The sequence below is a fragment of the Amblyomma americanum genome, chromosome 5, assembly GCF_052857255.1.
Source record: "Amblyomma americanum isolate KBUSLIRL-KWMA chromosome 5, ASM5285725v1, whole genome shotgun sequence".
In the NCBI taxonomy this organism is placed as follows: Eukaryota; Metazoa; Arthropoda; class Arachnida; order Ixodida; family Ixodidae; genus Amblyomma; species Amblyomma americanum.
The window spans coordinates 138,693,992-138,708,234 of record NC_135501.1 but is presented as its reverse complement, the minus strand read 5'-3'; the positions used below and the strand labels follow the sequence as shown (position 1 = coordinate 138,708,234).

The 14,243-nt window shown below is 48.1% G+C and overlaps 1 protein-coding gene across 4 annotated transcripts in view; it reads right to left on the bottom strand.

Moving 5' to 3' along the window:
* Ppn (proteoglycan-like sulfated glycoprotein papilin) overlaps positions 1-14,243 on the bottom strand; it is a 159,486-nt gene that overhangs the window by 83,982 nt on the left and 61,261 nt on the right. Inside the window, exons 1-2 of one of the 4 annotated variants that reach the window (XM_077665430.1) lie at positions 6,362-6,702; positions 2,509-2,578 (exon numbers count right to left, since the gene is read on the bottom strand). In XM_077665430.1, coding sequence (XP_077521556.1) covers positions 2,509-2,578; positions 6,362-6,384 — 93 coding nt within the window. In that variant the 5' untranslated portion in view covers positions 6,385-6,702. Of the gene's footprint in view, positions 1-2,508; positions 2,579-6,361; positions 6,703-14,243 lie in introns of those variants that run through there. The other 3 variants (XM_077665431.1, XM_077665428.1, XM_077665429.1) reach the window with 3 other exon arrangements.

The window sequence follows — 14,243 nt, the reverse complement described above, 5'->3', positions numbered from 1 at the left end:
TAGCGTCCCCACGTGTTCGAACAGGAATGCCGGCAGCAGCGACGACCATAAGCGTATTCGTTCCGGTCCTCAGACGACGAAGTGCGGTATCAGTGTGGTCCCGTTCGGTCACGCTGCTGATTTGGTACCAGAGGAGAGCCCCCTTCTTGAGAGATACCAGAGACTCCCGACTGCTAAGAAGCTCTCTCTACTGTGAAGCACTCTCAGTTGCCCGTAATCGTACATTATGTAAATAGTCCTTGTATAAAGTTTTCCAAGTTTTCTTCCTCCGATCGTCCTCGTCTCTTCTCCGGCCCAGTCACGCTACCTGAATCCCAACAACTGGCTGCAGCGGTGGGATGCTGCTACCTGAATTCCAACAGTATGAGTGATTTTGCTCTAAGACACTCTGCATATTCAATGGCAACCCCCTCTGCTTTCAAAAATTAGGCCGCAGCCGCAAGTTCCTGTTTTGTTTCCTCCGCCTAACAAATGTTCTCGGAAATTCAAGCCTGCCTCGGCGGCAGCGAGTAAGCAAGATCGCCATAACCGCCATTACACAAAGTGCGTATAAATAAGCCCCTGAACACCTGTGTGCGCGCTCCGTTTCGCCGTGGCCCACTTGCTATACCGCATGCATAGCGAATGCGGGCGACGTCGTAGCTGACGGGCAAAGAGAAAGCGTCCAGCTGCGGGCTCCACCGCGTCTGCACGTGTCGTGCACGAGCACAAGTGCACGCCACAGGCCCGTGAAGAGAAACAGGCCACCGGCACGGTTCTCGGGAAGACGCTCCGAGAGGCACAGCCGACAGACTCCAGGCACATATGCAAGCAGGCACAAACCTGCTCATGGTCAGCCACTAGAAAACCTGACGAGGCGATCTTTCATCCCCAACGGGGCAAAAGCGTTTTTGGACGGGAAACCATTTACGAACGCAATTTTTTTCATATAATGTCAGTTGTGGCTATAACAGTCAATATACCCGCAGATTACCCGACGGAAGTCTTGTTTATATATATATATATATATATATATATATATATATATATATATATATATATATATATATATATATATATATATATATATATATATATATATATATATATATATATATATATATATATATATATATATATATATATATATATATATATATATATATATATTAACGTTTTGGCTATCGACAAAAGCATACCCCACCGGTTTTTTAAGGCAGCTTTAACTGCTCGACGCGACCGATGGAAACACTCTAAAAGAAAAATTTTGCTACATATCAGAATAATGGACCATTGCCTTCCATATTACCGTGAGTGTATCTGACAACTTTGTAATTTTCTAAGTGTTTGTCAGAAATTCCTGAGAATGTGTCGGTGTGAACTTCGTGTTTGTCCGGGGCTTGTGCTTGACTGGAAACGTGGAATCGGCTGTCGGAATACGGCCTTCTTTTTTTCTCGTCACAAACCTTCCAAATGCGTTTTGTTAACTCGAGAAGTCGCCTATAACTCGGAAGTGTTTCGTGAAGTGAAAAACTCACGATTTAAACGAACTTCCTCTGAGCGCTGTCGACGCAGCGTTTCTCGTTCTTTTCTTAGATGCACACACCGGCTGCGAGAATACTTGAGAGGCTGTTTGACGACAGTGCATATACGGGCGCAATGTTCGCATTCAAATCGATATTATTTGGGCTGTACCTTGACTTGAATCATGCGCAGCCATTCTAGCCCAAAGCATTTTTGAGCGGGAAACCGTTACAGTAATTATTAATTATTATTATTAATTGGTTTTGGGGGAAAAGAAATGGCGCAGTATCTGTCTCATATATCGTTGGACACCTGAACCGCGCCGTAAGGGAAGGGATAAAGGAGGGAGTGAAAGAAGAAAGGAAGAAGGAGGTGCCGTAGTGGAGGGCTCCGGAATAATTTCGACCGCCTGGGGATCTTTAACGTGCACTGCCATCGCACAGCACACGGGCGCCTTAACGTTTTTCCTCCATAAAAACGCAGCCGCCGCGGTCGGGTTTGAACCCGGGAACTCCGGATCAGTATACAGTGATACCTTACATTATATATTTCAAAAATTACATTCATAAACAGTCTCCTGCCCCGGCGCGGTGGCTCAGTGGTTAGGGCGCTCGACTACTGATCCGGAGTTCCCTGGTTCGAACCCGACCGCGGCGGCTGCGTTTTTATGGAGGAAAAACGCTAAGGCGCCCGTGTGCTGTGCGATGTCAGTGCACGTTAAAGATCCCCAGGTGGTCGAAATTATTCCGGAGCCCTCCACTACGGCACCTCTCTCTTCCTTTCTTCTTTCACTCCCTCCTTTATCCCTTCCCTTACGGCGCCGTTCAGGTGTCCAAAGATATATGAGACAGATACTGCGCCATTTCCTTTCCCCAGAAACCAATTATTAATTATTATTAAACAGTCTCCCGCTCAAAACTCTTCCGTCCAAATTGTTGGGTATGGGAGGGAAAACGACAAAATGGGCAGAAAAAGAGAGAGAGGGAGAAAAAAAAGTTAACTTACGTGTCTCCTGCCATCTGCCAGCGAGACTAGCAGCAAGAGGTACGCCGCTAGGAGCACAGCTCCCCAACTCCTGCAAATTGAAAAAAGAAAGTAGGTAAAGAGCGTTGAGAAATCGAAGCGATATAGGCAGGGTCTCGAAATAAATGCGGGATGTTACGAGCAGAAGAACCGCCAGGAGAGATAATCTCCCCTCTACACGGGGTCCTTCAATAGACTCTGTCGGATCCTGCACAAGCGGGTACTTAATTCCCCCGCCTGGTTCCTCGGACACACGGCGTGACGGACACAGGGGTCAGAGTTCAAGAAGGCGACCGAGAAAAGAGCGTTTTCAAGGCGGCTCGCCACGACGCCCTAATCCTCGCGGCTTGAATTCTGCCGACAAGACGAAAGGGACCCCATTCTGTCGGCGGCGCAAGCCGGGCCGACTTCGTCAGGCCGAACCGCTGCGAGTCCTTGAACTTCGGCGCTCAAGTTTAACGCTCGGCTTAAGGCTTAAAAGGAAAGGAAAACGTACAAGCGATTGCGCCGGGACTAAACCCGACAAGTGTGGGACTAGGAGCAGAAGAATGCGCTTTCGCTCTTGACGTACACTGCCTCGCCTCCGGTGTGTTCCACTCGAATGGGACAGTGGTTCGACCACTCGGTAGACGAGCATTAGGCGTAACCGTGTTTACAAGGCGAAACAAGAGAGAAGAGCGGATGATCTCGTTTGTAACTGTCGCACCTGAAGTCAGGCCACGAAAATGGGGTCGCCTTTTATTTGCGCGTCCACGTCACTGTCTCAAAGACTTGACGTTGAAGGTCGCGAGTAGATTGCGTAGTGCTAGGAACGGGTACGCTGACACTGAGCTGCGTTTTAAATGTTCCTTCAAGGAACGGCGCCCACAGAAGCGTTGTGCCGAGACGTCACTTCGCATGAAGCATCACACACAATGAGCATTGGGTTTCCAACTTTAGATGCTTTGCTAATTTCGATACCACAGACACGTAGATGTCACCAACTCCAGCAGACTGGGACACGTCGGCTGCGGGATCCAAAGTTGTCCCGGGAGTGAAGCAAAGGTTCTATAGCGTCTTTCCGGTAAAGCAAGCGCTCAAAACACCCGCGTGACCGTATCTCAGCGTCTGTAATAGTCAAGTTGCGTTCGAATGTTGCACAAATTTGGAGCATTGGAGCACTTATCTTCTGTAGTATACGAGTCGCCTTTGCAGGGAAAGCAACAACCACTGATGCTCCAGCTGAGGCCAACAGGCGTGCATAGCGCATTGCCGAACGTCTGTGTGGTCCCTATGCCGACTGACCGTCATTCACAAAGACGGCACGAAGCAGTGTACTGCTTAAAGGGACACTGAGGATGACTGCATCCGGTTTCTGTTTTAGCAAAAAGATTTATGTCGCTCTTTCTGGCTAATAATAATAATAATGATTGGTTTTTGGGGAAAGGAAATGGCGCAGTATCTGTCTCACATATCGGCGTGCACCTGAACCGCGCCGTAAGGGAAGGGATAAAGGAGAGATTGAAAGAAGAAAGGAAGAAAGAGGTGCCGTAGTGGAGGGCACCGGAATAATTTCGACCACCTGGGGATCTTTAACGTGCATTGACATCGCACAGCAGACGGGCGCCTTAGCGTTTTGCCTCCATAAAAACGCAGCCGCCGCGGTCTGGTTGTGTTTCTGTTTTCGCGGCCTCAAAAGACGCTTTTATCACGGAGAAAATTGCACTTAAAAATATTCCTGCCATTCGGTATAAACACGTGACGTCGACACTGATGGGAACTCAGTGATCACCCTCATGAAATGAATGGTGGTCCAGCCTATCCTCTGAGATCAGTGCCGAAAAAAAAAATCTGTCGACGCATCGCAACTGACTTGCTTAATTGGTCATTGATGGTGAGGCCTTAATTTTTGTTTCTATTTGTAACTTATAACAGTCCAGTTTTTAGTAAAAGTAGAGCCTTTTTTTTTAAGGATGCGGTAATCTATGGACACAGGCCAACCTTAATTGGGAAGCATTGGGAAGCTTGTTTAACGCGTAATGGTAGCGGTGAGTGCTTTAACTGTTGGGAAATGTTACAGACTGATAAAATAGAACTATTGAATACCAACCGCGATTTGCTTTACTCAGCTCCCGTAGCAGAACCTGCTTCTGCGTGTAACATATTTCGTCGCTGTCATCTCTGAACACTAGCAATTCAAAAACGTTGGAGGACTCCTTGCTGTGCTTATGAGTTGACGCGATAGCGTACGCCGTTTGGTGCGTCGTGATGTGATGTTGATGCGACTGTTTGGAACTCTCTTACAAGATTCTTCTATTAGGACGACAATACACACCGATATATACTTATCATCAGCAAACATTGGCTTGCCATTCTGGGCAGTTTGACACCTTTAACGCATTTTTCATTTTTTTCAATTGTTTCAATTATTAATTGATCAATTACACACCCTAAAGTTTCTTAATTAGCATAATCAAGCACTGACTTTTCATTCTGAGCATTCTGACACCTTTGAACCCCCTTTGCATATTTTTTTATTTTTTAAATCTCTTTAATTAATCAAGTAATTACAATGATGTCATTAACTCCTCATCGCCTATGACACACCAATCAATCGTCAGTCACTAGAACCACAAATTACCATGATACGATTTTGTTTTTCACGCAGCCCCCGATTATTTTCAACACGCGGTGGTGACTACTACTACGCCGACGGCTTTTCGACCAATCGAGCTGTATACGCTATCGCGTAATAAAAAAGAAAAACCTTCAGACAAGCAAACAGATCATGTGTACACACTGACGTATGCATTTTACTCTAGTATTTCGGTGCAGTAAGATGCAAGGCGCAAACGTGCGACCATTAGTGAGGCATTTGTGTGCCATTTGTCGAGGCATGGCATTTGTGTGCCATTTGTCGAGGCAGAATCTCTACGGTTATGGTCTAAGATACCTAACAGGCATATAGGGAAAGACGTCAACAAAAACGATGTTATGTGGATTTCTGCTTGTCGTGGCTCATGGCCTGCACCCAAAGGCTTTGGTGTCTTGGGGATATACGGAATTTCTAGCGCTGTAATAACCACGTAAAGATATGTACAGTAACAACTAATGTTTGCAACCGCAAGTGTTGGAAGAAACGGTTCAAAACCGTCACGATTAGCGCTGGTCCCACAGTGATCATGCATACACCAAATAAAATGAAAGATAAATTTTCTGGTAATCTCCAAATTAGTTTGCAGATATGAACGGAGTAACTGTGTCCCCAAGACAACGCGCAGTGTCTTTTCTGCGTCTTAATGCCGGAGATTCATTAATGAGCATCTCCTAACACGCCGTCAACATGGGCCGACGTTTTTTTCTCTGAAGCTCAGAAATAAGGCGTTACGCACATTTCTGCGCCTTCGAATCATCGCCTAGGACAGACCATGGTAAAGCTAATCTGTAAACAAAATCCATTATGCTGAGCAGCATAAAGGTCCCTTCAGGCATGGAAGACGTAGAAACACGAACATCCAGGAGCCCAACGGATTAAGCCTCAAAGTATGTTTCGCGTACGCCATCTGTTTCACATACAACGTTCCAGACGACCTTTCATTGCTTACGCAGGTTGTTCACCTATAAAAGCAAGCACTATATACGAATGTTACAAGTCACTTCTGCGTACAGTACCGTAGTACAAGCAACTAACCACGCGCACAGGAGAGGCGTCACGATTCGCGTAATCATTGCGCGCCGTTAAGTGGACGACGTCTGTGTAGGAACAACCCGTCACGTATAACATGACAACGGGAATCGAGACTGACACGAATAAGAGCGAGAAAAATAAGGGTATGGAAAGCGCAGCAGAACTCACGCTTGGAGTTTGGAAGCAGCCATGCACTGCTTGCTTGTGCCGTGACGAAGAGAGTATGCCGCTATGTCCAGTTGGTTCGAAGGCGATAGAGCAAGGAACTGAAGACGATAGCGAATTCACCGCTTCACGTCCAGGGAAGCAACAACACAGACGTTTAAACTCGGGGCAGTCTTGTAGCCAGTACGAAAAAAAAAAGAGTTAAGTACGACGAAACAACCCGACACGAAACGGAACAGGCGAGAGACGATCGCTGCTCTTGGCCCCTGCGTCCGATCTGCACCGAAATCGGTGACAAAAAGAATCGCTTTCAGAGGAATCGGGGGTTGCCCTTTCTTTTCGCCCCTCCGCCGCCCCCGAATTGAGACATCCCTCCTTTTTACCCTTGTCCTCTCCTGACTCCTCCTCAGTCCACTCAGCGTTACGAACGTGAAACAGTGTATCTTTTCTACGCATCCTGTCCCCACGTGACTCGTGACGTCACACCGCCGAGTTCATTCTTTTCACTCGTAGCGGCTCCTGCAATCTCTCCCTCAGGGCGCCGGCTCCTTCCGTTACACTCCCACGAAGCTCCGTTTCATTCATCGTAATTGCTGCTGCAGGGCAATATCTTTACTCACGACAGTTTCTGTTCTCCTTTTTTTTTATCTCTACAAAGATGGCGGCCGCAGACGACAGTATAAGAACGTTGCTTGCCCGAACGACACCCAGTGCCCGAAACTCGCGAGGTTTTTTTTTTTAATCATTATTTTTTGGTTCCGGCAAAAGAATGTCGCCATTTCCTCCCGAACTGTGCATTCCTCTCCCCGCAGACCGGCCCAGCCGTGCTGTAGCGGAACACTGGCAGTGGCACAGCCGAAGATATCGGCAGACGTCGCTGCTTCAAGCCGGATACGCGCGACGAATCGGCAGTGCTGCAGAGGAGAGCCGTTGGAGGGATCATTGATGCAACGACGACGTGATTGCGAAACGGAGTCAGATGAAATAGAGGAAACTATTTCGAAGGCGACGGCGAATCTCGGCGATGGTTCGAGAGCCGGATCTGCAGGCCGCCACATCCAGCCCCTCTCTCCTCTGTGCGGCGAGGAACGGTTCAACAAACTCCAACGCGCTTCCGGTCAGGGCAGAAGGGCGCACGCAGCACTTCCGGTGGCGTAAGAGACTCGGCGTATAGCCTGAAATAATTCATCGGCAACGTTCTGTGAGGCCGATCCGCATGTCCACGGTTGGAGAGCATGTGTACTCTAAACACGAATACACCTAAATGGGAGTAAAAAGAGAGTAAGGTGTCCTCTAGCGCACCGTTTTATAAAAAAAAAGGTGTACGCTAGATTACTCCGTTTTACTCAGTTCTGTTTACAGTGTACGCTCAGAGAGGTCGCGGCTCGAGAACGATTCGTCCTGCTTACAGGCAGCGGTGTTCTTTAGTGACCCCTTAGGGACTATGCAGCCTGACGTAGCTTGAAGATCATCACTTAACGCTTAACCTACTCATACTATAAGACTCTGGATTTACAAGAAGGATGAATGGGAAAAAAATGAAGGGGACACTTAAGATCCGGCTTAAGGGTATGGCGCGATAGCGTAATAGGTTAATGCCCCTATACGCAGGTCACTCACTCTCTACTTCACATTCATAGGTCCCTGGGTGTCCCCATAGCCCCTCCTTCTGCAGTGGTGCAGCCGTTAAGCGGATGCGCCACCGACCAGGTGGCTGGTCGGTGGGCCTTGTGCGGCCCAGGTTGCTCACTATTCGGTGGGCAGGTTGAGATGACGCCGCAAGGTCACGTGACTTTGGTGGCCCACCTGCCTGCTACGATGCTCTCTGGGGACCACCTTCTAGAGTCATGCTCGTGGTTTTTCGCTCACAACGCCAACAACGCCGACGCCGGATTTTCGGGGTAACGGGGCCTTTAACGCTGTCGCGTTAATACCTGAGCTTATATAGCCGCTATAGGATCCTCTATCCCGCGCCGCCATTTGTATTGCTGAGACCATAGCACCACGAACACACCAAGAAAAGTTTATTTGACATTTTCGGCCGAAACGAGGGCGATAAACTTCGTGTTGTATATAGCAGAAGAGAGGTGTAAATAAGCGATGAATCACGCGCACTGAATCACTATACTGATTTCATTGCAGGCCTCAGAGCAAGGTTTATCGAAACATCAATACCTCATAAAAACTGGGGGCACCACTCGTGGAACTACCCACAACGAGAATCTTTCCTAGTACGACATTGCATGAACAGAACTACCAATGATCAAAAGCTGCTCCTAGCGGTTCCAAGGTTTCCAACCTGTCTTCTCTCTTCTCCAGAAAGCTGTACGCCCCAGCTGGAAGCCGATGCTCGCGGCTCTCCGCCAAGCTAAATTTAGCTTATGGCATGCACAAATCGTTAAGCCTAAAATATCGCTGTCCCCGTTCCGACCCCAATTCCGGAAATCCCTACCTCGCCACCTACTTTTATTTACCCAGCGTACCATTACATCTTTTCCCGGAGGATATCAGGCATCAAGGCTTGTTCTCCATGGAACGAAAGCGGCACTCGTAATACCGGTACACTCTCTCCACATTCTGCCTTACCGATGTCGAATGAAATAAAAATATATCTCCAATGTATTCTACGAGCGTTCAGATATTTGGCCATATTACATTTCAAAACGTTCATTTTGTCAAAAAAAGGCAAAATGTAGATGATCCGTGCTAGGTGACTATCAGTCCGCGGCTGACAGTGACCTGAGTAGCCCCAGTCAATGGCCCGGGTTTGAACGCCTAGGTCTGAGCTAAGTTTCAATGCTAACGAATGTGCTTGAAAAACGCGCCATTAGTTTTGATGACGTATCCAACAGGCCAAACACAAATCTGGTACAGTGCACTTCCAGTTATTAGCACGGTGTTCTGTCTGTCTCTCTTGTGTTCTCGTTTTGCAAGCGCTAGGAGACTCCGTTTGAAAGACGACTAAAAACCGCGGAATTAACGACGGAGTGGAAATCAACGGGGCTGCAAGGCGAACAGGTAGAAAGAGGGCGCCTTGAATCAGGCATTGAACATTACTTTATTACATCCAGCCTGATATACAGAAGGGCGCGTGACGAACGGGTATGTTCCAATGGACATAGGGAGTCCAGGGAAAAAAAAAAAACCAGTGGACCAGTAAAGATATGGAGTTGGAGGAGGAAAGGGTAAACCGTCGCAGTCGGAATGACGAGGCCACCTATGAGGAGGAATAAACAAGTTTATTAGCGATGTATATGTCCCTCCTAGGTGGAGCCCCTAGTCCGGGGCTCTACAGATGCCGGCCACCAACTCTGCCCGTGTCACCGGCCGTTTCTGGCCAGCAGCGGTGGGACCACTTAGACGCTCCGTCCAGGAGGTTTCAGGGTTTGAGGGAATGAGGGTAACAAAGGTAATGGCTTGACACTACCATACCATGTGCAAGAGGGATGGACGGTCCCCGCCGTGCAGACACTGAGGGTGACCAAGAGAGGTGCGGATACGAGTGGAAGACAGGACTAGGGAACGTGTTGGTCTGCAGCTGTCTGAAGACAGGGGCTTGTAGAGGAGAAAGGGCACAGTGGGGAGGAAGGTAAGGCTGCCTTGCGAGTCCTCCGTCTTTGTCGCCCCTTTTTTTAGCCCTTTCTCTTCATCTGCCCCCATCCTCCCTGCTTCAGGTTAGGAATACTAGATCCAAGCCCAATCTTCCCGTGCGTCCCGACCAATTTATCTTGCTCGAAGACCATCGCACTACCGTTATCGGCAGGATGGCCCAGTGAGGCCCTTCGTTAATTCATGTCCCGCAGTTAAAATCCGTGCTCGGCGTGCAGCCCAACATCCTCGAGACTGAGAAACAGAGTTCACTGTCACGACCGCACTGCCGCAGAGGCCTTTTGCTCACGGTACAGCGACCCTGTGCCATTCCATTCCGATGCACGCATCCCACGAAGAGCTCGTGAGCGCGCGCTTGCGGTTGGCGCAAGGCCTTCGGTCGAAGCCTGAGTCAGCTACGGGGAGAAATAAGGGGGCACGCCGCAACCTTCGGCGCTTCCGTCTTGGCCAGCGCCCCCACCGCCGCATGCCACGTACTGCGCACGCCGAGTTAAAGTAAAGGCGCGCCGTATAACACAGAGTGGGAGCGGATAAGGGGCAAAGAAATCGCGATAGCGGCCGCGGCCGCCCACGCCAGGGTATCTCCGGAGCGCAGGCTTCCAATTAGTGGGCCCCTAGTCCGCGAGAGCACTGCCAGCGGCAGCGAGTGCGCGATCGACCCACTTCGATAAGGCCGAAACATCCGCCCCCCGATGTGTGTGTGCGTAGCGGTGCTGGTGAACCGGGCCGCAACAACCACGCAACAGTCACGCGTGGACATGCACTGCGCGGCATCGCGCTGACAGACCGGAGGAGGACACGAGAACGCACCATGCAGTCTGACCATCCTCAATTTACCACAATAAACAGCACCGTTAAAAGATCATTAAGTAATGAGGAAGCATAGCGGAAGAGCATATCTGGGGTCTTGATTTCACTGCTATTGATGTTTTCTTCTCTAAGGGGCATGCTATAATTATTGCCATCATAACCATTATTCCAGTGAGAACCGCAGCGATGGCCTAGTCGTTTGAGCATCCGCCTCGGATGCGGGAGGTGCGGGGTTGGATCCCCAGTACCGCTGGGTACCCACCGGTGACACAGTGGGTACAAGCTTAATTTTGCTCTGGCCTAATGCTCGGATTGTTTAGGTGGAAATGCTTCAGAAATGGGTCTCTGACCCCACCTTGAAAAGACGAAAAGGTCTTGTGCCATGGCTATGTTTGGTCTTAGTTGCCTTTACGTCATAAAAATTCACAATAATCATCATCATCATTCCAGCTAAGTACAATGTAGGTCAAAGGCCTACACTGTCTTCCAGTTAAGCATGTCCTGCGTCAGCTTCGCGCGGTCACCTTATCCCTCCAAAACATTCCAAACTTCCATCTTCCCTCTGACTCTCTGACGACCCCTCCTACTCCCCGCCGTTTGCCTCCTCCTAGAATATATTCCGTTACGCCGAGGAACCGCCAATTATGAGTTCTCTGCGCTGCTTGTCTTGCCCCTCCCCATTTCCTCTTTTTTTTTAAGCGAGACTATCAGGATTTCGAGTCTGGGGTCTAGATAACAGGAAATTAGCGTCGTTATTATACCGTCATCATTGTCCGAATAAAGGCTACTCCGGCCAGACACATCCAGTTACAATGCGCCTGAGAATTTCCTAGCGTCGTCATGCCACTGCATTTTACTCGCGGAAACTTGACTGTGTTGCAGCCTGTGGGTCCCTTTGTGTTCTATCCGACCGTCTGTGCTGTCCGTGCTTACTTCATCGTCGCTTCATTCAATCAGAACACCAAGAACTTTTCCTTGTTCTTTACTCCACATTCTTCTCCTTTTATCCCAATGCTCCATTTGTCACCTCCCAATGCATATATCCGTGCCATAAACCGGAACTGAAGCCAGATTAGACATTTTTACTCGCACCGCGTCGTCCGTATCCCCGTCCGCACTGGGGTAAGAATAATAAAGCAAATCCTTTCTTTTCGTTCGGGCTCAGGTCAGTTAAGAAAAACATTGCATAGCAGACGGTGTTGGCTGTGCAATGTGTTGTGGAGCGTATCTGTTTTGTTTTTTTCAAAAGCGCGAGAGCAGGTAATGAACGAATAACTGAATGAATGTGAAATTGGTAGGACGTCAGTAAGGCATGTGTGGCGACAGTGAAAGAGCCTGAAATTAGATAAAAGACATCACTTACGTGTCAATCGAAAGAGACGAACAAGTATTTCCGCTGCACTGTGCGATTATCTCCTTTCCCTTGAATACAGTCAGAGCCCTTTAAAGGTAAGGATTTTAGAACTTCCCTGCGCGGCACGAAGCATAAAAAACCGGGACGCCCGTGGTTGCCAAATTTTATGGTTAGCCGATTGTCACGCCATCTGCTGAATTAAAGTGAACTAAGTTAAGTTAATTAAGTTTAAGCGCACGTTTCTCCCCTCAGTGTTTACAAGATGGTTCTTCCGCCCTTTCTCTCAGCCATGCCTCAAACTAATGGCAAGCCGAGAAAGCACAACTACGTTTAGTCAAGGCGTCAGCCACGGGCGACCAAAGTATTAATCTACTGCAGTGCTTGTTCACGTCTATTTATTTATTTATTTATTTATTTATTTATTTATTTATTTATTTATTTATTTATTTATTTATTTATTTATTTAGTGCCAGGTGGGGCATCGAGTAAAAGGGAACATGAACAGTTAAAACGCAGATATAAATGTAGCCTATGACGAAATACAAGGTAATAGAACAGCAAAATAAAGCAAGCTCAATAAAAACGAGACAGAAAAAGTAATGAATGGAAAAATACAAAAACTGAAGACCAGCACTGAATTCAAGCATGAGGGAAAAAACATAAAGAACGTCAACACGACACAGTGTATTATCAGTGCATACAACTTCATACCCAGCAGCTGTGGACAAAAGCATTTTTGAGTGGAAACAGCTTATGAACGCATTTTTTTTTTTCATATAATGTAAGATTTCACTATAACAATCAATATATCCGCAGATCACCCGACGGCAGTGTTTTATTTTTTTCTATTCACGTTTTTGTTATCGCCAAAAGCGTTCTCCACTGATTTTCTAAGAAGTCTCAACTGTTGGATGCGATCGATGGAAACACTCTAAAATTGATATTTTGGCTACATATCAGAATAATGGACCATTACCTTCAATATTTTCATAAAAGTGTCTAAAGCTTTCTAACTTTCAAAATTTTTTCTCGAGAAAGCTGGCCATGCAGCTCGTGAAATGGCACGTGGAAGTGCAGATGAATTGAATGCCCGTGCCTTGCCAGAAATGCGTCGAAAGCTAAGATATTATTTAACCACGATGAGATGCTTGAATGAACTTCAAAGGAAAATGGGCACGCATGATCTCAGTGTATGTAAGGGGTTTTGGGAGAGACAGAGAGACATTGCACAGGAGTAATACGGTGCATTTCGGTCTTGTTGCTCAAACGCATATATAGTTTTGCGGTCATACGCACATTATTTGTTCTTCGCATTCCCTGCAGTGAACACCTAACAGGCCATAGTAGCCGTACCCCATAAGCATGGCGGGCAGTCGCGCGAGCCCTTCCAGCCATCCGCAGCCTACAGCCCTCCCCTTACCATAATGGCGGCCACAGCTCCGAGATTACCTGTACGCATAGCGTGTGCTCCGGCGTCCACCCCGTGGCATGCAGTTAGGGCGCTGTTAACTCTCCGACAGTTGTGGAGCTGGGGAATCCCCATCTGAACATGCGGGGGCCAATGACCGTGCAAGATTCTCCACGAGCGGCCGGGCACGTTCGCACTCTCCAAGCCTTGCCCTCTGTCTTCCGATCGGGCCTTCAAAGAAGGCGGACATTGCAGGCGGCCCGTCTGGTCCACTCTGAAGAGAGCCCAGCCAGACAGGCGGTGCGCCACCGTCTGAGTCGCGGAAGTCGAGATGTCTGGGCTTCCCCTTTCGGAAACTTTCGTCGAAACCGCGTGTTTTTCGTCAGTTCTACTTTCTTCTTCTTTTTAGAACCTAACTGGATTACTGCGGTGATGGTGCTTTGAAGAGGACGCAAGCGAGCCTTTAAAGTTTCGCTTTATTGCTGAAGAATTTGGATAGCCTGCTAGGTTCTGTACAAATTGCTGTTGAGGCCGTTTGAGCCCGCCGGGCCGGCCTAACGCGTCGAAACGCTTGCTCACGTTTATGACTCGTAAAAAGGACTTCCTATAACAGTGTATGAGCATGATATGCATTTTTTTTCTACTTACGATCTACAAGAGAAAAGTGTAATCGACGTAGACACGGGGAAACGCGTCAGTGGCGG